The sequence below is a fragment of the Aspergillus steynii genome, assembly GCF_002849105.1.
Source record: "Aspergillus steynii IBT 23096 chromosome Unknown P170scaffold_1, whole genome shotgun sequence".
In the NCBI taxonomy this organism is placed as follows: domain Eukaryota; kingdom Fungi; phylum Ascomycota; class Eurotiomycetes; order Eurotiales; family Aspergillaceae; genus Aspergillus; species Aspergillus steynii.
In genome coordinates, this window is record NW_020194398.1 from 3,740,292 (window position 1) to 3,761,952 (window position 21,661).

Consider the following 21,661-nt stretch of genomic DNA (forward strand, 5'->3'; position numbering starts at 1 on the left):
TTGCGTCGTACCGAATATGACATGCTGCCATCATGCAGGCTCTTCCAGGTTGTTTGTACGCAGTAAGGTATCAGCCAAACATGACCATTGGGGGTTACACTAAGTGCCTACTCCGGCCGCATAAAAGAAACACCCACGCGGGATACCCAATCTAATCCTCCAATGCAGCCTGGGATACCACCACTAGTCTAGCACAGCTCTGCAATGTCTCATCTGACAGACGAAGCTTCATCTGAATGTAGAGTCCTTCACTGTGATAAAGGCCACGACCCCAGAGGGGAATTCTTCCGATGACGAAGCGCCCGTTTGATCGATGGTGCGGCTGATTGGCTTATAGACGGTCACTTATAAAAGAGCCTGAGGCTATTGAATTCTGGTGATAGGGCTAAGTAGGGTAGCAAAAAACAAGTTAATGAAATAGTCATGCCCGGGATCGAACCGGGAACCTTCTCGGACCTCGAAGTGTGAGCGAGACGCCATAACCATTAGGCCACACGACTGGAGATTACTAATCAACTCATCTTTGAAGGGACAGCTTAAATATCAATATCCCAGATCATAGATGCATCTTGAATACCGTCCACGAGTATATTCGCCGGTTCCCTTTGTTTTTTCAGCCTTCAGGGTGTAAATCTCCGAGTATGGATCGCTAGTATTCTGACCTAGTCACTCTTTCAACTCTCAAAGCACATTCACATAGAGACAAGCCGAGCAGTAGTCAATTGAGGATTATATGTCCATGTATAATCAGACTCCTCCCAGCGCACCGCTTGGCTCCCAACCCGGATTCGCCATCTCAAAGCCTTTGAACTCAAATCCCGGTGTCACAGAGCAGCCAACAAGAGTCCATTCACCCAACGATTGTGCGTGCTGCCATTTCCCCCGCTCGATCACGATTTGTGGTCTCTCGCCCTTCCACAGGTCCGGGCCAAGGATCAGATCGCGAGCCGGCTTGCCGTCGTCAGAGGATAGTGAGAGCTGCAGAGATGCGCCGGCGTAGTAATGCCAAACTTCAACAGCGTCAAGAACACGGTGCCAGTGCGAAAGGCCGGAACTGCCCTCGAGGAGGTAGTAGATGTAGGTGCTAAATGGGCGGCCCTCGGCTGATACGTTTGGATCGCGGAATGTCTCGATGTAGAAGCCCTTCTCTGGGTGAGGTGAGAGGCTGAGGGCGGCGATGACATCTTGGGCTGTGTGGGTAGTCTCCATACTGTTCTTATTTGCTGTGAGGGCTTGCTGGTAAGGAAGAGATGTCGTGAGTTTCAAAAGAGTCAAGCGGGTTCTTGTTTGACCTGGGCAGTCAGCATTTTTAAGACTCTTTGCAGAACTCAGGTTATCTGTGTGCTCGTGGTGGCGTTCATTAGGTTTTCATAGACGGGGAGGCCATACCTCTAACTGGATACCGACAACTACGGCGCTAAAATGCCACAAACAAAGAGATGATGATGTGGCAATGTAGGGAGGTTACACAACCAAAAAGCCACTCGTAATATTTCCAGGATGGTTGGTCTTTGACCTGCTCTTACCGCCTCGTAAGAGGCTTACCATCATCAAACAGACTGAGCGCTACGCCACAAATGCTGTGAAATTTGTTGATTGGGATTCGTGCAGTCCATTTCAGTATCTTTTCAGCTGAGCTGAATCCCGAGTTAACATAACCGGAAAGCGAGTAGTACACCCCTGTATTCAACATCAACCAAAGCCACCACAAGTCGTAGGCAAGGAATTGCAATCATTAAGCCATTGCTGTGATGATATTTCATAACCCTGATTTGAGAATCATTGTACGTGATCGAATTGAACGACCTATGCAGCTGGAATATGCTACTAGCCTACGGAATCAGGCCTTACATGATTTTTTTTGGGGCCTTGGAAAATATATCGACAAGTTCTCCATAAATACATAAGACTAACAATTTCATCTTCCATATTTCTTACCTCAACGGCGAAGACAAGTATAATACCATGCTCTTTGTTCATTGCTACGACCACAAGACTCGGTGCTGTTGATCTAGGACAATGTTCCAATCTGCTCTTGTATATGGGATACAGAGGTGCACAGCTTGGCTTCTGCTAATGTTAGATGGGCAAACAGGATGGGTAAGCAGCCACCAAATGTGACCCCCCAATCCCACTGAGCGCATACAATCTTTTGTACAGCTGAATTTGTAAAAGAACTGATGACAGGAAAAACAGCTTCTGGCAAACCTTAATACTGCAAAAATAATTAGAAATCGCTGCGCGTTGCCTGTTCTCCATTCCTTGAGATTCTCCACAGTACATTCCCTCTCTTTATTTTGATTTGAACACGAAATCAATGACATCCCATACACAACACATATACTTCCAAACATGAGTGATATCAAGCAGGACTTGCCCCTATCCATGATACTTGCCGCATTTACGGGCATCTCATGGTACATTGGGGTTGAAATCAACATATCCTTATTCCTGCTCTTCAAGCGACGCCGCGGGTTGTACTTTTGGTCATGCGCGCTGATCTCGTGGGCTGTAATCTTACAGCCTCTCTTCATTGTACTCGCAGACTTTGGTGTATGGAAAGACTTATTAGCAGCGATAATCATGATATACCTAACGTGGGTGATCATGGTAGTCCCACAAAGCTGGGTCCTCTACTCGCGACTACATCTGCTCAGGTGCAGTGCCAAAACACTCAAGAGTATCAGACGTGTTCTCATATTTAATTCCATCGCATTCACGATACCGACTATTATCATTGGTACCGTAGCTGTGAGTGTTCCCCAGTAAACTAAGATGACAGACAGCTACTTACAAGCCCACCCTGGATAGCAAGCTACGACCATAAACCCAAACCTCACTTCCATTAATCTCATCTGGGACCGTATTCAGCTTGTCGTGTTTTTCGTCCAAGAGACTATACTCAGCATTCTATACATATTCCAGACACGGAAGTACTTGGGGCAACGGTCGCCACTGATGGAGCGTACGTGGTCTACGCCATCCGGCGTTCGTGCTATCAATAAGGCGCAAATGAGCGAGCAAAATGCCGTCTTATGGCAGCTCATATATGTCAATATACTCATCATTGCGCTTGATATAACGCTTCTCGGCATCCAGTGCGCCAATCTGTTCCAACTGCAAGGCGCATTCAAACCGTGTGTGTACGGAATCAAGCTCAAGCTCGAATTTGTTATCTTGAATCGCCTAAGAGATGTCATCCAGAAGCCAGCCGGTGCAGGGTTATGCCTTGGATGTGGACCTTATAGCAGCGGTTCAGGGGCTAGCACAGGTTGGCATGGACAACGTTATTGTGAGGCCTCGGATACTATAGGCGACCACCATACTCATGGTCCTGCGCACTCGACTTTGCACCGCGCGGACCACGCCACCTAGGGGATTGGGTTAAATTTACACTGTTCACCAAAACTTTGACGTTTATCAGCTCATCAAAATTATATGGACCTTATGAAGCTTACTTATCCACTTTTTTACTGTCTATACTTAGTTTATGGACTTTGCGCATCCAGAAAAACTTTTTAACCTGGTGGCTCTGCAAGTCTGATGGAGGAGAGCAAATAAGGGGTAGAAACCGAAAGCACAAGAGGGACAACAAGATGAAAAAGGACACGAGCCTAGATACAATGTCTCATATTCTGGTTATCTTCAAGAGTTTCCAAGAGACACATTCCTTGAAGTCGTGACACCCGTCCTCGGCCCGCCTACCCGCCTCCGGCCATCGCGGCGATCACCTCCATCCGTTTTTCCGCTTCACCGTCCTGCATCTCAATCTCCCTCGCCCTCTCCTCCGATTCCAGCGTCCGCCTTTCGCGCTCCTCCTCGTACAATCGCTCACGTAGCTCTTGGAACTCTAAGTCATGGACCCTTACTTTGGCCTGCTCTAGGCTTTCTCCGTCGTGAACTAACCATTGACCATGGTCATCACTCCATGCTTTCCCCTCGTCTATCAATTTGCACGTGAGGAATTCTTTGAAGTACACCCAGAATAGACTAGTAAAGTCGGTGATGATATCCATGGGACTCCTGTCAAACCACTCTGTTTCGAAGAGTTGCGGGAACTCGATGCAGCGGGGATCATCCTTGTGTAGTCCACAGAAGGCGGCGAATTCTGGCCGTAGTCCTTGCTGGACGGCCTTCTTGATGTAGCCCTCTGAACGCCTTAGTAAACACGTGCTAGGATTCGTTTATGGCAGAGAGGTTTACCGTGGGTATACTCGTAGTCGGAAGTCCAGTGGTCCACCATGAGGTAGTACACATGGACCATTCTGTCTAGGAGTGGGAATTCGATAGAATTATTTCCTTTCGAGGCGTATCGTTCCTTGTATCCACACGGCGGGCCTTGAAAATCTGGATACAACTCATGAAACCTTTCTTCGACCTGAAGGATCTTCTCGTCGGAAAGCCCAAACCATCTCAGGCACTCATGTGTATCTACAGTATCTGGAAGAGCCGTGACTGGTTGACAGATACGGTACGGCCATTCCTTACTCGACCCTATGGGTCCAAGGTACGGATGTACTTGTAGCCTAGATCTGGAAGGTCTCATGAGCTCAGGCGTCCAGGTGAAAGAGATGACTTCGATATCTTCGGAACCTTTGTGATCTGCACGATGATCCAAATCGTCGGTCTTGAGAATGGGGCTCATAATGGGACAAGCCCCTTGGCGAAGAAAAGCTGGGTCGGGAGGCTCCGATATAAGGTGGCTTGGATAAGATGAAGCTACGTGTGATATGGGAGTTTTCTTACGGTGTGGGGTTATGATTGCGCTTTGGGCGCCCACTAATGATTCGATACCGCGTGTCGCAGCTAAACGCTGCACGGGGTCGCTATGAATAGAGATCTGAAAATTCCTCTGCCCCTGGGCTATATTCGAAATATAGAGTGAGACAGGAGATTTATTAGGCGAGTCACATTCAGCGCTTGATAAGTGAAAGCTTTATATCGATGTAAGATTGCTCAAGCTTTAACGCCCAGTGCAGTCTATTAGGGAGCCAAGCCGGTTTTGAGGAGTCCTAATTAATCCTAAAAGAGCTAGTGCGGGACTGACTCTGATAATTGCATAATGAAATCATAGAAATAGCTGATTTAATGGGGGTATGATACCAAGAGAAAGTCTGGGATGTGTTAACCAAAGTCCGAAACAACCCATCTGCAATCGTGCGATAGTCTTCAAGGTCGAGCCCTCTGATCTCGTGATATTGGAAACCTTTCCATTGTAATGGCAAACCAACAACAAGGGAAACAACAACAAGGGAAGCAACATCGCCAAAATCACGGTCTACTCCATTCTCTTCCACTCGACAAAGCGTTCCTTCCCTGTATTTCCCTGCCGCATGCACCGGTCGAATTCCTCTTGCGCACCAGCCTGATCAGGGCGAAGTTTCAACCGACAGGGCCATCTGTCGACAATGGTATGTCGTTTCTTCATCCGCGCGCCAAAGGCCTCTCCCGCTTCGCGAAAATGGAGGCCGTTCTGATACCTATATTCTCACCATCAACACAAATTCTTTTTTTCGTGCAAAGGAAGTCTGCCTTGACTATGCAGTAACGCACCGATTGAAGATATGGTCATGTCTGGCGATGACACCTCCCGCGAAGACCATTTTCACAATGCTAGGATCATAAGGGGAGCAGGGTCGAGTATTCTGGGGAAGGAATCTGGGTAAATCCTTCTTTATTCTACTATCATGTTCAATGATCTGCATTCTGTCTGCATCAGTCATGACCTGATCTATGGCGTTCATGAAGAGGGTTATGACAGTGGCGTGTGGATTTTCTGTATGCGGCTGCAGCAAGGGTATCATCAAATACAGAGTGTCGCCAGATATCCTATGTCGGAGATGTTCGACACCTAAGACCGCATAATTAGCATTCTTGTCAATGCCAAGTGTCATAGTATTTAGTTATGTTAACAAGAAGTGTTTTCCCATTTTCTCGTTGTTAGATGGGCTAGGTCCGTAGATCTTTTGTGAAGCATGGACTCAATACTTACGTCAATCCGGCTAAAAGATCCCGTTTGCAGACGATTGGGAAGGTAAGAGGCGTCAACATGATGGAATTCAAACGATACTTCGGCATCGGATATTCTATGCATGAAAGATCCAAACACTCCGCGAAGATGAAAATACAACTTGCCGTAGGTATCTGCTGTCGCGGGTCCGCTGGATGTATGCAAGACGTCTTCCAGAGACCAAGAATTCAGAGGGTCTGCGCTGTCTGGCATTGGCCAGGAGTCTGGAGTTTGATACAAGGTCCTATTTTTGTATCAGCGCCACATTCCTGTACCGGATCGATTTCGCCAACGCACGGATTTGGGTTGTTGAACTCGTGCCGCGGCATTCCAAAGGGAAGCAACAAGCCGTCTTGGCGAAACTTATGAAATGGAATCCGTTGGACTGGGGAAAGAACGGACATGTGTCGGTCGCGGTAGTCCTGTCTTGAAGGATCCAAGGTGTTGTTTGTACGGACCTTGATTGCCTGCTCAGGTGTTAACCCAGCTGGTACGCGGAAATATGATAAGAGGCGGTTCCACGACGACTGCTCGAGGACCACCCTCAACGAGCGATTCCCAAATTTCCAGGTTTTGGCAAGCAATGCTCCAGGTGGTTTGCTATTGACTTCCTCGCAGATTTCCTGGACCAAAGGCCGAACCCGATTCCAAAGGATGTCGATATCTGAGTCTCGCACAAGTGCCGAGTACCAAATATGAATAATACAGTCGATAGCCTTATCACGATCATCGACAACCAATGCAACAAGAGTCAAGATGATATTGCGGGCGACAACATCGAAGTCTCTGTCATTTATTGTGACGCTGACTGATTGGTTATAGTTGACGGGGAGATCGGTGAGCGTCTTGATCACATTTCGAAGGTCTCCTGAGGCTGTCGCACGATTTGTCAGTCGTGTCAAAAATATCGAGATTAACAGAAATCGATCATTACCTGCAAATAGGAGGCGAAGATCTTCACCATAGCTTTCTCCTTCGTTTGATGCCAGTTTCAAGACATCAAGCGCAGGGACGTTACCCCAGAGGTATTTTTCCTCCCCCATCACCACGATACCCGACCTGATAAATTCAGGGGTTCTGTTTTCGAGAACCCAGGCTGGCTGCCAGGACTCTTTTCCAAGCGCTGACTTACAGTCAATCTTGTGATCAGACCAATGAGACTTTTGGCAGTTTGGACCGCAGTACTGTCAGTCTAGATGCTAACATACTTTCAGATATAGATAAAGTTGTTACTCAAGAGCTCACTGACAAGGATCAGCCGACAGTTCTTGCATGTGTATTTCCCTTCCTTGTTGCAATCCGTCTGGTCGGGGCTCCAGTTGGCACATATGAACTTTGGAACCGCCATTTTGGTTTCCTTCCTTTGCATTCAGATTAATGTAGATAGTTTTCTTGGCTTCAAGGCGCGCCAGAGAGAGCGGATCGAATGCTGTCCGCATCACCTGCATGGTTCAGAAGGACCCGAAGAAGTAGAAGTGGCAGTGGCAAAGGTGGGACAAGTAGCATGGTGGGTAGATACAAGCCCCGTGGTGGTGAATACTAAGCAGTGAATAAAGCTAGACAGAAACAAGAGCAAGATGCCACGACGCCTGGCTAAGCTGCTCACCATGGAAAGATCCAGTATCTAGGCGAATCCTGCTTGCTCTAAGCGTTTGTGCCCTTTGTAGACAGCCTGGCCGCTATTCATTATCAAATCACCAGCTGCCAATTCTTGCAGTGCGGCGCCTTATGGCGATCAGCTGTACATATTTTGCAGTCTGATGAGTACGATTTGGGTTTAAACTTCCCAGAAGTCCAAGTATTTAAGGGATTCGCAGTGTATCCTAGACATCAATTCAGCACTTTTATGTACACAGTCTCTTTATCTAAAAACCCAAAGTCTATGTTAGAGGTCTGGAAATACATCGAGTAATTATGTGTAATGGAGTAAACCGGCATAAACCAACTCGCTTAAGGCTTAACCTCCTTCTTCAACTGACCGAATCCAATCCGGGGGTGGAAGTCATCAGCAGTCTTTCCACCAAAGTCAAAGATAGTATAGAACTGCTGCATCAGAGGAGTTCCAATAAGCGCCATGCCCTCGTTATCACTGCCCTCGAACGGAGGGTAGCAGGCATCATCTCTGTAAGCGAATCCAGGGCGCGCGAACTGATCACCGGTCATGGTCAAGTTGGGGTCGAGGTTGCCATCACCGAAGTTGAACGTGACAGACCAGGTAGAGTTGAACTCCGAGCAGAGCGGAATGTGCTTGCCGTGGAGAATGGCCTCATAGTCCCAGCCGAAGGACTCGTAGATCTCATCGACAATGCTGTTGGGCACAGAGATCGAACCAGCACCGGTATCGAAGACCGCGTTTCCAAGGAATCCCAGGCTGTTGCTGGCAGACTTCTTCTTTCCGCCATTCTCGGTCGTTCCGGTGATGGAGCTCAGCACTGTGCGCCACACCTCGTGGGTTTCGAACCGCAGAGGGACGTACGTGATCTCGCCGTCGACGTACTTGTCTTCGCGCGAGCCACCAATGGTAAGCACACCGTCGGGGTTGGAGCCGGTCTGGTTGAACTCGGTGCCGTAGTAGATACCGAAACGGGGCTCGTCCAGTTGGCCCTGCTGCATGAGGGTCTCAACGACAGTGGTGGTGTTTCCGTCGGAGATGGAGTTGAAGGCCAGGCCCATGAATCCGTCCGCGCCCAGGTTGTTCCAGGAGCTCTGATCAGCGGACAGGAAGGATTGTCTCCAGGTAAAAGCCTTGTCGCCGACAGGAACGCTGAACTTGTCCTCGAATGTTGGGCCTCCGGTCACGCCGCCAAAGTAGTCCATGCTGGCTCTTGCGCCCCGAGAGACACCGGTGGAAGAGGCAGTGACATCGTAGTATGTGCGGTCGAATCTGGACTCGTCAGTTTTGCTCAGTCACGCAAGGAAGTCATCAATCGACATACCCGGAGGTGTTGAGACAAGCATCGCCGCAGCTCTTGTCGTTCACCCATGCGGTCGACGATCCTGTATCAAAATGGAGCATGTAGGATTGGGCGGGGGTGCCGATCTCGACCTCCACATTCGCCTATGCGGCACATTAGTTGGATCGTCATACATGATACAGTGAAGTGGTCCGCTTACATAAGAGTTGAAGAAATGGACGGGCATGTCCAGAGTGGCAGCCAAAGCGGAGGGCAAGGCCGCAGCCGCAGCCGCCATAGACAGGAGATGAGGCATTCTGAGCGATTGAGTTATTTCGTGAGATAGAATGAATGAATTTGGATCTGAACAACAGGGACTCAGAGTTCTTATATAATTCTACTCCATATGAGCGCCGAGGCACCGAGCGACTCCGGAGAAGGCATGGGACTGGTGTTGCCGGTGGGATGGAAGAAATTAAGACATGGAAGTGGGGCGCCCTCATAGAGACTGAGACCCTTATATTAAACTGTGTAATTACATCGTAGAGCGTGGGGTTGAGAAGGATTTTTCCCTCGAGCGACATCATTGTCATATCCACGTAGCGTATAGAAAGTTGATGTCGAATCGGCGAGTCGATCGTCAGGCAGTTACAGTTATTTGAAATGTACTCCATAGGAAAGCGTAATTGCAGACAGTCCGGGCCCTTACAGATCAGGGCTGGAGACAGACTTTTCGGGGTATGCCGATCATGTTTCACAGCTGAGACATTGTCTCGGAACAATAACCGCGAGTTGGCACGTTATATATAGACCTTCCAGAAACCAGATTACAAATCCCGTGAACGGTTTCTGAAAGCAAAAACCGCCGGGAAAAAAAATGGCAACCAAATGGACCTCGTTGACGGAATAGAACGTCTCTAAATACTCGTTTCTTACTCTACAATACGATATAACGCCTACTGCATCAATGTTATTTTCACCCATCGCTACAAGATCGCTCATGATGGAGAAAACCTCAATGGCCATGAATGTATCATCTCCTTAGCTGTTTCACCAAAAAGAAAGTTAATGCCGACGGCCTACGGTCATGTGGTGATGGTTGTTCGTACATAATAGCATGATAGTTCCATGATACAATTGCCTTGTTTCGGTGGTATTATCCTTTAGGGAATGATAAAGTGGCCATCCACTCTCCTCGGAAGGAGTCCGTCACCAGTCAGGAACTATCTGGGGCACGATCATGATTATAATTAGTCTAACAAAATCTGTGGTTAGTTCATCGATCAAGCTTTCTAAAATCACACTAACAATTTCAACTCCTCGTGGCAGCTATAAATAGGTATTTATCGATGTAGACCGACGGCACAGAAATTTGCATAAAACAGTTACCGACCTTCCAATGATGTAATAATTCTAGGAATTTACGTAGTGCTAAAAGCTCAAGTAGCAGGTAAGTATATTTATGCCTCTACACACAAGGTGTGGTTGCATAACAGACATTACCTTTTAATTAATGGGTTAGACCTGTGTGGATTTGGAATTCTTAATTTAGAAGGAAGAAAAAGAAAAAGGTCGGAAAAGCTGAAGGCTACATGAGAGGGGCTCACCTGTGCGATGGAAACTTTTCGACATATCTGAAAAGCGTTGTAGTTGATTTTGTTTCTTTTTTTTTTCGGCCCTTCTTGGTTGCTCTGTTCAACGGCCCTCTCCCGATACCATAGAAAATCAGCTCCGTGATTTAGGATATCATGTTAACCTCAAGTTAATGGAGCTGTCCTTGGGTCTTCTAGGTGAAAAGAACGAGCATATATGTCTCTAGCTGTCTTGAGAACCATTTAATATATTGGAAGCTTGGGAGCTAGTTCGCTGATATATATTATGCGAACTGAATGAACAATTACCCGAGAAGAAATCAATGTCAACAACAATTAACATACCAGCACTAGACACTATAGTCGGAAGGTAGGAGAAAATGAGATTTTATATATTTTCTGTCCAAATAATGTACCTCATTGTTGAGATTGCCGATCGTGTCACGCCTAGCAAGTCAGGGATTCCAGTGTCGGTTCCCCGAACCACATGTGCATCTTCTCCTATATGAGCTTATTGCCACACTTTCTTCTACTACGCACAAGGTAGAAGACCTGCTCAGGCTCAGAATATTTCTCAGCATATCGGGATAGTAAATAGTGCTTTGGTTGCAAATAAGGTTAGGAGACTGAAAATGATACTTATTTCTATGACAATCAATCTTGTAAGAATTGGCATGTACGGTTATGAGAGCAAGGCTTATTCATAATTATCAACTTAGAATCAATCGACTCGAAGTGCAAGAGTTGAATGGTCCAAGACCGTCTCTAAAAAAGTCTCACGGTCGTTGTAACCGCCGCATCAATCACAACGCTCGTGCCATTGATGTAGCTCGCTGCGGGACTCAGCAGGAACGCAATTGTATCCGACACCTCGTCGCTTTCAGCAGCTCGTTTGATCGGCACGATGGCGGAGATCATGCCGGCAACTTGGGGGTTGCTCTGCAGCTCAACGTCCAACAGAGGGGTGCGCACCCAGGTTGGACAGACTGCGTTGCATCTGACCCCTTCTGCTGCATGGTCGAGGCCTGTATATAATTTTTTTTAACATCCTCTCCGCCTGAAGAAGCTCATGGGTAAATTTTAAAAAGGGGAGTTAGAACCCACCTGCCATCTTGGTTATCCCCATAACTGCGTGTTTGGATACCGTGTAAGACATCTTTCCTGGCATCCCGGCGAAGGAATTCGCGGACGCGATGTTGACAATCGCACCACGGCCGATATCTCGCATTCCGTTGCGACCTTGGACTTGTCGGTGGGTCTGCTTGCGCATAGCAGCGCACTGTGCCCGGACACACATCATCATTCCCTTGGCGTTGATGTTCATGATCCGCTCGAAGTTCTCGATGTCGGTTTCCGCGACCGGGCAATGGACGCCATTGTCAACCTACCAGACATAGGTTATTATGCCAGACCAGAATTGATACGCGAGAAGAGTCGGAATAAAGAGATGGGAGAGCAAGAGATGGGAGAACACTTACCCCGGCGCCGTTCACGCAGTAATCCAGGCGACCGAAAGTGTTGACTACGAAATCTACCATGTCCTGGACACCTTGACTGTCGGTAACATTCACTTTGAACGTAGTTGCAGTGTAGTCCTTGTTTGAAGCATATTTCTTGCTTTCTTCGGCAGACTCTTTAGCTGTCTCTTCGTTCATGTCGGCGAAAACGACCACTTTGGCGCCGGCTTCGGCGAGAGAAAAGGCGGCCTGTTGGCCAATGCCTCTCCCTGACTACGTGGGTAGCATGATATGTTAGATTGAATGAAACTGGAATGAGACTGCGCATATATGAAGACGAAGATCTTGAAACTAACCCCAACAACAAGGGCGACACCATCCAGCTGAGTGTTGGTAATCATGGCGAGACGCATGTCAGGGTCGTGACCTACGGACGAAAAGTGGAGAATGAAATTGGCAGATGAATTTCGAAAGGATGTTGCAGTGTTTGAGCGATAGATCAATCTGAGCCCGGAAGCAGACCTATTTATCTTACTGGACTCCTAGAGCTGAAGATCATCATGTCTGCTCAAAAATATGCCAACGCACCATAATGGACAGCCAACGCGTCTCTCTAATGATTGGCGAGAGGAGAAGGAAATTAAACGGAACGATCTCCAACCCGATCCTGGCCAATACTGAAATGATCCTGTGGGAGATCGCAGCAGCATCAGCCTTGCGTTGGGGTGCGTTGCCGTGGATCCATTGAAGGCTATGCACGCACCTCAACACACGATGTAACATCCCCGGAGATCAATCCGAACCGCAGCTCCCGCGTAGTCTACAAGCCATGGTCTTGGCAATTGGCGTAGTACAAAGAACTATCAAGTCGCCAAGGATCAACATGATTTGTTTCGCCAATGAAATCGATATTGACGATCAAATTGGCCAGCAAACGCTTGTTCTTGAATCCCTGCATCTTAGTTGGGTAGTCCTTGCGCTACATGACTCGCGGAGCCAAGAGCAGCGAACAAAGAAATGCTCCGTTTTACCCCGTACTTTTTAATCTGTTATCCTTTATGGTGATGTAATGGCGATGAGCGTAGATTAAAAATAGTACCTGCCTGACTGCCTTACCTTGGTATCTGCGAGGCTGAGCTGTTGGGTAATGCGGCTATCGCGATCTAGCCAAGAGACCTGAGTGTCTGGTATCACACATCTATAAGGCTCGATCGTGACGTGTGTTGGAAATGCATTAGTGCACTGGGACTTCATGCGACATATCCAGACAAAGACATCTCGACCCGCATACCACAGGGATTTTTCTGTTGGGACGAATGCCAATCGGTTCCATAGCTACCGTACGGTGTTGAGCCCCAAACATGTTAGCTTAGTTAGGGCGACCCTTTTACACTTCGAGGTTCAAATGGCAGTGGATTTCACATGATGAAACTGGTCATGGTGGTGGAAATTAGCCAGGTTGCTCCAATTGCCCACTATTCAACATTATTTGGCTTCGCAACAAACGCCCCCTCTGCTGCCTCTGGAACTTCCCCATCCGAAATATTACACAACATAGCCGTATAAACGAACCCACTAACAATATGGACCAACCCGACCATCCGATCACGACTAAGCGGGGTCTTCGCGCTGTCAAAATCAACAGCCTTCATAGGTCCCCGCAACTTGACCAACTTCAATGCAAACTGATAAACACTTGTCTCCGACTCGCTAAGACCAGTGGGTATCTGACCATTCACAGCCTGCTGCACCTGCTCTGGGGACAGCCCAGCAGCAACGGCGACTTGGGAGTGCGTGTATCGCACATACGGGGCGTCATGCTCGGACAGAACTGCCAGTATGGATAGCTCCTTCTCGCGCATCGTGAATCTCTGCTGTCCCATGACACCCAGTGCGAGTTTGAACCATGGGTCGGCTACTTCGGGCGTGTAGCTAGGCCGGTGTTAAGACGCTTGTGAGGGATAACATGATGTTGACTTACAGGAGAGGCGAGTACGGTCCTAGCAGCTCGCCTGACGAGCCTTTCCACTCAATCTGTGAGGGCGCTCGGGAGAAGACGTCCGTGAGTCCCTGTTCGATAGCATCATGAGCCTCGGTGCGTTCTTCGGGCGGAATGACTGGGAAACGCGACATTGTGAGAGTGAGTTAAGACAGAATGTTTCTTTCGTCCAGACACTGGCGTCCCTGGTACTTGAATAATAATCTAGAGCAATAAGCAACCCCTCAGTCAGCCCACCAAGAGAATAAGCCATCCATATGACTTCTGGATGATCTACGAATCAAATCCCGTCGGCTTACATGGTTGACGGGAATGTCATCAGCGTAAGCATCCCCACATCCCCCGCCCCGAAGACGGAGGACAAATTGAAATTCGGCCTGGTCGTGATCTGACTAAGACTGTGAACGAGACTCTCTGTAGAGGAATTGCTAGACCACCGCTCTTACACGCCACCCGGATCTTATCCTCGTGCTGCAATGACACGGTCAATAATCCCAACGGAGGCAGGCGCTGTCTAGCTGCTGACTCCGTGTTGATTATTATCGGACCGAACTGTATTCTTCGCGGCACTTTCATCGAAACTAATTTGGAAACACACCACCTAGTGGGATAAGCGGCCTGGGAAAGCGTGCCGCCGTAAAAAAGGTCTGTTTTGCTGGGAGCAGTGTCTAGAGAGAGCAATACGAACATGATATTACGGATTACCAACAATCTTTTGCCCCGCAGGACGAGGGTACATTCGAAATTATGTTAACTTCCTACTGCATTCTGCGGCTTACATGGGACCGTGATAATAATAGAAAGTGATTCCTTCCAAGCTTTTCCATCGAAACGCCGTTCGCGTAACTTGATGCATTAATTCAATCCCTTCTCTCTATCAGATAAATCTTTCCTCACCTCCGCCGTCGAATCCGAAACGGGACCTTTTTAGCTGGCTTCTTAACACCAAAGCCAAACCGTGGAGAGACAAATTCCAAGGCAGATTCCGGACCTAATAGCTCGATGTCAAACATCGTGGCGATCATGGCGGCAGTTAGCAGCATGATTCGCTTGGCTAATATTCTTCCAGGACAGGCATGTTGCCCACCTGGGTAAAGGCAGACTTTAGTATAAGACCCTTTAGACGCATAGGCTGGATGAGGGTAAAAGGGAGAAAATGGGTGTTACCTCCGTAGGGGATCCAGACTCCATCAAGCCCTTCGAGAGAGAACGTCTCTGGAACAGGCTTTCGGGATGCTTCGGTGTTGAGTTGGCTATCAACCCCCGGGTTATGCCTCTTGGTCGGACCACTGCCATCATCTCCAGGATTGACAAGAAATCGTCGTGGCCAGAATGTATCTAAAGGATGTAAACCATCCCGTGTGTTCCAGACGCTATCATTGATGTGAGAAAGCCAGGTATTGATAAGAATCATTTTCCTCTTGGGGACCGACTGTCCCCCAATCTGGAGGTCCTTATGCGGCGAGGATCGGGGTATGTGAATCTGCACCCCAAAGCGTAAGGACTCAGCATAAAGAGAAAGCAGAATGGGGTGCTTCTCCAAGGACTTGATGTCAATGTCTAGAGGGCTTTGCCGAGCACCGTGTCCCCCGCAAGACTGGCGCACCTCTTTGAGGACCGACAAATCTCGGTACATCTGCGTACATAGGATCATGGTGGATGGGACAATATTTGTGACGCTCCTAATTTAAGCGACGTTGAGATCCAGGTATTACAGGGCATTAACTTAGGGGGTTATAAGGAATAACTTACGCCCATATCAGCCCTAAGTCAGTCGAGGCAACGGAACGCAAGTCCTGGCCTTCTGTCTTCAGCAGCATCGCATGTCTGCGACGCATCATTGTAGATCCCCATAACGAGATTTCTTTCTCTTCGTCTGCCTCAGGCCATGAGAGAATGGTGGCAAGCTGATGCCATCTCATTATGGAGGCAATGAGCTCATTTCGTAGTTTATAAGCCCTGGGAATTAGAAAGCGAGGCAACCTTTTCGCAAGTTGCATGATCCGCTTATCATAATCCCAGAGATTACGGGTGAAGTCCGGGCTATCGGTCAATAACAGCGAGCCGAATAATCCTCTTAACATGGACGACCCGAGATGCTCTTCAAAGAATTGAGACAGATCATCCCCGTAAACCCATTCCCCCGAGTGAGGGTTAGCACCTTCCGCAAGCCCGCCCAAAGACGCGAAAAGTGCGTCTTTAATTCTCTTTGTCGTTGGCTCTAGCCCATCCCCGAGTAGACCTTCTACCAGATTCCTGTGAGTGTGGTAGCTTACTCGCGCAGTTTCGGGTACATTGCTGCCGGGTATGGGCCTTTCACGGGAGCCTGAGGTATCAGATAGGTAGACCTCGACAGCTCTATCACTCATTCCAAAGCAGTACTTCAGAGCAATCGCGTACGCCTTGGTGACGGTAAGGCCTGCAGTATTGAAAATCCGTGTGATTTCTCCGGGATGCTGTACAAGGTATATCTCGTCGGCCAGGAGATCAATTCGCAACGGCCGTCGCCCTTCACAATATTTACTATTTTGGAGCGTCAGCAATGTGTCCGTCTGATTGTTCATGTCTTCCACGGTAAGAACAAATCAGCTAGCATACACAGCTTTGTAGAAGAATGCCGACCCCCCATTTATGAAGCCAAAGGTGTTCCTGAGCAATGGGATCGTGTAAGGCAGGGAATGAGGTACATCTTGACGTCGGACTTTTGCTCTATGGCTTGGAACGAGTGGGGCTATCAGGCAAAAAGCAGTCACTACCCCAACAAGGTACAATGTCCACACTGGATAGTCCATCATTGATCAGCAGGGCCTCAGAAGCTGACTTGAATTCTTCCATCTACTCAGTATATATTTCTACACTCTTTGCTATTCTTAACCAGATGAGAGGGCCTGACAACTGTCAATGGCCCCCAAGCCTTACCCCGGCATATTGGAGCTGTTCTAGCATGAGAGATTTTATGTATGGTTGCCTCGCCAGATACATTGAAAATGCAACCACTTGCCAAGCCAGAGGGATATCCGCTCGGTAGGACCTTGAAGGGTGGAGAACGCCATCCACCGATTGAACTATCTCGGATATTGATCGTAAATGTGACCTCCTGAATAAGACAAAAGGCGTGATCAGCTTGCATGAGACAACAAAGAGAGAGAGCCAAAAAGCAAATCCAAGACACCGTGCCCCTGTACAGAAGCCAGCAAACAATCCAAACACTGTTCATTGGTCATACAGATTGACAAAGCAGCTATTGCCAAGGATTTCAGCTGCAGAGGCGGGGTTCAGTGTGTCCAATATCTGGCAAAACCTGGATATTATTTGATATCATTCTGTTGTATCTCTGGCTCGGGGTGTTGCCTTTGAGCCGATGTAACGCTGGCAATATGATGTAGGATAGTATCACATCCTAACCCCCACCTTTTCTAACAGTAGTGTTTAGAATATGACCAATCGCTTCATTGTAATCCCTCCCAGCCTTTTCATGTGAGCCAACGTCTACAGTGAAATGTGTGACCGCATACTACTTGAGAGTCTTGGGACTCCAGGGCCATGACTTTCTATCCTATCTAGCCAATAGATGCATCCAATTAAGCTCGGCTAGCGCGTCAATTACCGTCTCTTCATAAAATCTATGTTTCTAATCTATTTGTCTCTTACTCCAAAGTAGGGTTTGCTTGCCTGAGGCCTAGACAAATAGAAAAACCAGGATATGTTCAGGTAGACGTCAAATGATCAGCATACTATTAACCCTCATTATGGATTACGTGTGCCCCCGAATTCTGAAACCTGGCTCATATCAGTATTTGGAATGGAGGTTGTTTGTGTCTACCCGGAGGAATAACCGAACTCTGGAGCGATAGCGCTTATTCAAGTAGCCCTCATTAGCATATCAACCATTTTCTTTCTTCTTTAATTTTCCTTTTGCAACAATAGCCTGTACCAGAGAGAATTGCACCGTTGTATACGATCGCCACGTCTCCGCCTTGTTAACATGTCTAGCAACCCTGCCTCCGACATCCACATTGCCCGAGTGGCACAATCCGTCTTCTTGGTTTGGCATTCCGCATAATCTCATGATGACCTGAAGTGAGTTTTGACACAACTGCAGGCAGTTCAATGGACGTTCACGGGCGTCTCCTTGCTATTCATCCTTTTTCGTCTGGGTGTACGCCTAAATATACATCGACAATTTCACATCGATGACCTCCTCGTGGTGCTCGCATGGGCCATTCTCCTGACGACAACTATAATATGGCAGATCAAGTCATTTACTCTATATCAATTTTACGATATTCAAAATGGTAAAGGGCAATGGTCAGAGGCCTTTGCGCAGAAATACAGTGACTTCATGAAGTTTATTGCACCTTTGACTATCCTTTTCTACACGGGCCTGCTTTGCATTAAGTTGTCGTTCTTGGCTTTCTTCTACAAGTTGGGGTCAAAGATCAAGAGCCATCGCATCTGGTGGTGGATCGTCCTTGGTGCCACTGCTGGGGTTTGGATTGCCTCCGTGGCGGATATTGACTATCAGTGCAGTTTTGGAGGGTTGAAGTTCATCATGGGTCAGTTATTTATCCACTCGCTACCTGGATAGGACGGCAGAAATAACATTCTCAAGCCAACTGCGGCGCGCTCGACCACGTCCACTACCAGAATCGCACCTTCTATGCCAACTGTGCCGGTGACGTCATAACAGATCTAATGAGTGAGTGCCTTGTAACAGGTTGGTCGAGCTAGCTCCGCTCACATCAGCTACAATTCTATCCATCCCCGTCCTTATCCTCTGGGAAACGCGGATCTCGTTCAGAAAGAAAGTCATTCTCATCGGCGTTTTCTCAGTTACTGTGGTGGTCATGACTATTGCCGTCATCCGCGTTGCTGTCAATAACTCGCCAGACCGCAACACCGACGTCTCGTGGCTTTACTTTTGGAGCTTCATTGAAATGGGTACGGCCATTTTAGTGGCATGCGTCGCTTCATTTAGACAGCTCTTCGTGACAGCGCAGAACCAGCACCTTTACGGGAACACACCTCTGAGGGGCAACGGGAGATTCTCCTTTAAGCTGTCGAGCTGGCGCCTCTTGCGCAGTCACTCACATTCTCGACAGGTACGGAACTTTGGTCGGCGTCTGTCTACAGCTACTCGTGTTGGTAATACATTCGCGCCGAAAAAAGAGGACATCTTAATCACGCCGCTTGACTATGAAGCTGGGACTGCATATGGGTATGATGAGACGGATGTTATGAGTCTAAGGGTGAATACAAACGATCGGGAGCAACAGCGAGAGCGAGAGCAGGTTTAAACAACACGCCAGGTCGTCAAAACTGGTTGGGATTCTCCAACAAATGACATTAAACAGATCAACCCAGTACTACAGCCCAATTATATTGTAAATAATTTGACATGAACACACGTATACATGAGTACCATCAGTCTCTGCAGTTGATAGGCCAGCTTCTCTAGAAGTAAACCCACAGTTCCTACGGTAGCGAAGACCAACATACCTGGGATGTTATAGAGAAGCGGGGACTAAACCTTCCCACTCTTGTCATGGTTTTAATTCTCTTCATAATTGTCACTAAAGGGAGGTTAGTACCTCTGAGAAGACTAGGTCTGGCATGGACTCCCGATTAGCATAGTCCGCAGGTCAGGACGAGAAGAGATCCTTGCCAGGCAAGGTGGGGGTTTCAGACTCCATTTTTAGGCGTCACAAGGCTGGAAAGGCTTTGGTATCACGATTTCAATGTAGTCCATAAGGCGGTGCAGTGTGCTTCGGAATCCGCCCCCACTGCGAGTTTGCTCACGGTTGAATTTGGAACAGGGCTGCAGATCATCGGTTGCCTTCTCAGTTGAATCTCCACTTTTATCCTCGAGAGTCAATTCTCATGCTTATTACCCTCGTCCCTGCCGCTTTCTTTGACTGCTCAGTAGGTACACACACCTCAGCATGGCACACCGACTCATCAAATCTCCCCCCTTGGGCCTCTGCACCGGTCGACTGTTCCGAATTGTCGGCTCACGAGCTGCTTATTACTCGACTTCAATTCTAGAAAAACGGGGGTTGTGCAATAAAGACGTGACACGGCTCCTCGAAAAGATACACAGTTCCACTAAAGTCTATCTGGACTTCATTCAAACCCAGGGTCTTCCCGAACCGTCCTATGAACATGGCGACGGTTTGAACACAGCCATTAACATCCCTCGCAGTGTTCTTGTGGCCAAGGATGCCGCAATTGAAGCGACTGATGAGCTTCACCATCTGCTCTCAGGCCCCCTTGGTCTTATTCTCAGCTCTCCTGGTGATGTGCCGGCCCCCATTTCCTTTTCCAGACTATGTTTCGTAGAAAACAGTTAGGGCATACTGACATCCCTCTTTGATAACTCAGCAATACCTCCTCCTTGCCTTGCAATATATATATCGCTACAATGTTGCAGCCCATGTTCCGTCGAACGGCCACATTACGTTTGAGGAACTTGCCCGGGCAACGAACGTCAATGTCACGGATCTATCGCATTTCCTCCGCGTTGCGATTGGCCGACACGTCTTCCACGAACCGAAGAAGCACATAATCACACACACAGCAGCCTCTAAACTCCTGGTGAACCATCCCATGGTTAAGGACTGGCTCATGAACATTGCCGAGGAGTTCTGGCCCTCCCTAACTCGGACTGTCGACGCCACGACGAAATGGCCAGGATCAGAGGAGCCCAATCAAACTGTAAGACGGTCTTTTCTTTTCCCTTCTCACCAGTGACATGGAACTGATAAATTTGTCCTTTTTCTCTTCCAGGGATATTCCCTCGCTCACAACACAACGGAAAGCCCTTTCAGGGTCATAGAGTCAACTCCAGCCCGTCATACCCAATTCATAAACGCCATGAAGTACTCCCACATTCATTCAGCGTACAGCGTGTCCCATCTCATTGAAAATTACGATTTCGGCGCCATCGGCCCCGGCACGATCGTCGATGTGGGCGGGTCCACTGGCCAGGTCAGTATCGAAATTGCCAAGAAATACCCCCAGGTCAGGTGCATCGTGCAAGATATACCGGACACTATTGCCAGGCTTGATGGCCAAGTTCCTATCGAGATCAGGTCACGAATTCGGGGAATGGCGCACGACTTCCTGACGCCACAACCCGTCCAAGGGGCAGATATCTACCTCTTTCGATGGATTCTCCATGATTGGTCTGATAAGTACTGTGTCAAGATCCTGCGTGCTCTGGTGCCTGCGTTGAAGGAAGGTAGTAGAGTATTGGTCAATGATATTTGCATTCCCGATCCTGGGGTCTTGGGAACGGCGGCTGATAGGGCGTTGAGGTATGTACAGTGTTGTTCAGAGAAGGGCGTGGGTGAATCCAGCAGCTGACACGAAAGTGATATAGAACCATGGACATTTCTATGAAAGCGTTCAATAATGCCAGGGAGCGGGATGCGGAGGCTTGGGAGTCTTTGTTTGCTAAGGCGGATTCTCGCTTTCGGTTCCTGGGAATTACAATTCCCCCAGGCGCCCAGATGGCGATTATTGAGGCTGAATGGAGCGAATGATGAAGCTGTAGGAATGGGCTTTGTCTTTTAATCCCCTACCTGTCTATAAATATTTTACTTTCAATCCGCCAGCTATGCTGTTTTGTCATAAATGCTAGTACTTATAGACGTCCCCGGTATTTGACGTTGCACTATCAAGCTCTTCTGTGCTTCCCTAACCTTTAA

At 48.1% G+C, this 21,661-nt stretch overlaps 10 protein-coding genes and 1 non-coding gene across 11 annotated transcripts; 3 read left to right on the plus strand and 8 right to left on the minus strand.

The window, feature by feature from the left end:
• Positions 1-418: 418 nt before the first annotated feature.
• P170DRAFT_t25 lies at positions 419-500 on the minus strand. Its single transcript has one exon. It is a non-coding gene; the product is annotated as a tRNA-Val (tRNA).
• Position 501: 1 nt separating this feature from the next.
• On the minus strand, positions 502-1,319 carry P170DRAFT_432433 (cupin domain-containing protein). Its single transcript, XM_024848261.1, has one exon. It carries the CDS (start codon positions 1,207-1,209, stop codon positions 748-750), a length of 462 nt encoding a protein of 153 aa, XP_024710174.1. The 5' UTR covers positions 1,210-1,319; the 3' UTR covers positions 502-747.
• Positions 1,320-2,352: 1,033 nt separating this feature from the next.
• On the plus strand, positions 2,353-3,375 carry P170DRAFT_470309 (uncharacterized protein; the record flags this gene model as incomplete). The annotated part of the gene is made up of 2 exons (XM_024852738.1): positions 2,353-2,751; positions 2,812-3,375. The coding sequence occupies 2 exons, from the start codon at positions 2,353-2,355 to the stop codon at positions 3,373-3,375; spliced, it is 963 nt and encodes a 320-aa protein (XP_024710175.1).
• Positions 3,376-3,656: 281 nt separating this feature from the next.
• P170DRAFT_460880 (uncharacterized protein) lies at positions 3,657-4,645 on the minus strand (the record flags this gene model as incomplete). Its single annotated transcript, XM_024851979.1, has 2 exons — positions 3,657-4,150; positions 4,204-4,645. The coding sequence occupies 2 exons, from the start codon at positions 4,643-4,645 to the stop codon at positions 3,702-3,704; spliced, it is 891 nt and encodes a 296-aa protein (XP_024710176.1). The 3' UTR covers positions 3,657-3,701.
• A 499-nt stretch (positions 4,646-5,144) lies between these two features.
• P170DRAFT_483657 (DUF4470 domain-containing protein) lies at positions 5,145-7,358 on the minus strand (the record flags this gene model as incomplete). The annotated part of the gene is made up of 7 exons (XM_024853902.1): positions 5,145-5,480; positions 5,554-5,873; positions 5,993-6,254; positions 6,308-6,884; positions 6,945-7,110; positions 7,143-7,202; positions 7,260-7,358. The coding sequence occupies 7 exons, from the start codon at positions 7,356-7,358 to the stop codon at positions 5,279-5,281; spliced, it is 1,686 nt and encodes a 561-aa protein (XP_024710177.1). The 3' UTR covers positions 5,145-5,278.
• A 502-nt stretch (positions 7,359-7,860) lies between these two features.
• Positions 7,861-9,230, minus strand: P170DRAFT_460881 (pepsin-like aspartic protease). The gene is made up of 3 exons (XM_024851980.1): positions 9,125-9,230; positions 8,947-9,068; positions 7,861-8,894 (listed from the first exon to the last, which is right to left on the minus strand). Exons 1-3 carry the CDS (start codon positions 9,218-9,220, stop codon positions 7,961-7,963), a joined length of 1,152 nt encoding a protein of 383 aa, XP_024710178.1. The 5' UTR covers positions 9,221-9,230; the 3' UTR covers positions 7,861-7,960.
• Positions 9,231-11,261: 2,031 nt separating this feature from the next.
• P170DRAFT_442855 (SDR family NAD(P)-dependent oxidoreductase) lies at positions 11,262-12,354 on the minus strand (the record flags this gene model as incomplete). Its single annotated transcript, XM_024850491.1, has 4 exons — positions 11,262-11,521; positions 11,601-11,880; positions 11,975-12,226; positions 12,310-12,354. The coding sequence occupies 4 exons, from the start codon at positions 12,352-12,354 to the stop codon at positions 11,262-11,264; spliced, it is 837 nt and encodes a 278-aa protein (XP_024710179.1).
• Positions 12,355-13,347: 993 nt separating this feature from the next.
• Positions 13,348-14,202, minus strand: P170DRAFT_26490 (carboxymuconolactone decarboxylase family protein). The gene is made up of 2 exons (XM_024843105.1): positions 13,935-14,202; positions 13,348-13,885 (listed from the first exon to the last, which is right to left on the minus strand). Exons 1-2 carry the CDS (start codon positions 14,084-14,086, stop codon positions 13,429-13,431), a joined length of 609 nt encoding a protein of 202 aa, XP_024710180.1. The 5' UTR covers positions 14,087-14,202; the 3' UTR covers positions 13,348-13,428.
• A 643-nt stretch (positions 14,203-14,845) lies between these two features.
• On the minus strand, positions 14,846-17,176 carry P170DRAFT_442856 (cytochrome P450; the record flags this gene model as incomplete). The annotated part of the gene is made up of 5 exons (XM_024850492.1): positions 14,846-15,039; positions 15,120-15,634; positions 15,705-16,475; positions 16,551-16,641; positions 17,125-17,176. The coding sequence occupies 5 exons, from the start codon at positions 17,174-17,176 to the stop codon at positions 14,846-14,848; spliced, it is 1,623 nt and encodes a 540-aa protein (XP_024710181.1).
• A 761-nt stretch (positions 17,177-17,937) lies between these two features.
• On the plus strand, positions 17,938-19,249 carry P170DRAFT_421517 (uncharacterized protein; the record flags this gene model as incomplete). Its single annotated transcript, XM_024847367.1, has 4 exons — positions 17,938-17,997; positions 18,055-18,508; positions 18,565-18,651; positions 18,699-19,249. 4 exons carry the CDS (start codon positions 17,938-17,940, stop codon positions 19,247-19,249), a joined length of 1,152 nt encoding a protein of 383 aa, XP_024710182.1.
• Positions 19,250-19,832: 583 nt separating this feature from the next.
• Positions 19,833-21,496, plus strand: P170DRAFT_483667 (O-methyltransferase; the record flags this gene model as incomplete). Its single annotated transcript, XM_024853903.1, has 5 exons — positions 19,833-19,878; positions 20,022-20,251; positions 20,334-20,666; positions 20,739-21,268; positions 21,334-21,496. 5 exons carry the CDS (start codon positions 19,833-19,835, stop codon positions 21,494-21,496), a joined length of 1,302 nt encoding a protein of 433 aa, XP_024710183.1.
• Positions 21,497-21,661: the final 165 nt, after the last annotated feature.

Bases quoted from the DNA above. Each gene is read 5' to 3' on its own strand.
- P170DRAFT_432433 (XM_024848261.1), bottom strand. From the start codon at position 1,209: ATGGAGACTACCCACACAGCCCAAGATGTCATCGCCGCCCTCAGCCTC.
- P170DRAFT_460881 (XM_024851980.1), bottom strand. From the start codon at position 9,220: ATGCCTCATCTCCTGTCTATGGCGGCTGCGGCTGCGGCCTTGCCCTCC. The intron at 9,069-9,124 runs GTAAGCGGACCA...TGTGCCGCATAG, and splicing joins TCCATTTCTTCAACTCTTAT to GCGAATGTGGAGGTCGAGAT. The intron at 8,895-8,946 runs GTATGTCGATTG...TGACGAGTCCAG, and splicing joins GCTTGTCTCAACACCTCCGG to ATTCGACCGCACATACTACG.
- P170DRAFT_26490 (XM_024843105.1), bottom strand. From the start codon at position 14,086: ATGTCGCGTTTCCCAGTCATTCCGCCCGAAGAACGCACCGAGGCTCAT. The intron at 13,886-13,934 runs GTAAGTCAACAT...ACACCGGCCTAG, and splicing joins GGACCGTACTCGCCTCTCCT to CTACACGCCCGAAGTAGCCG.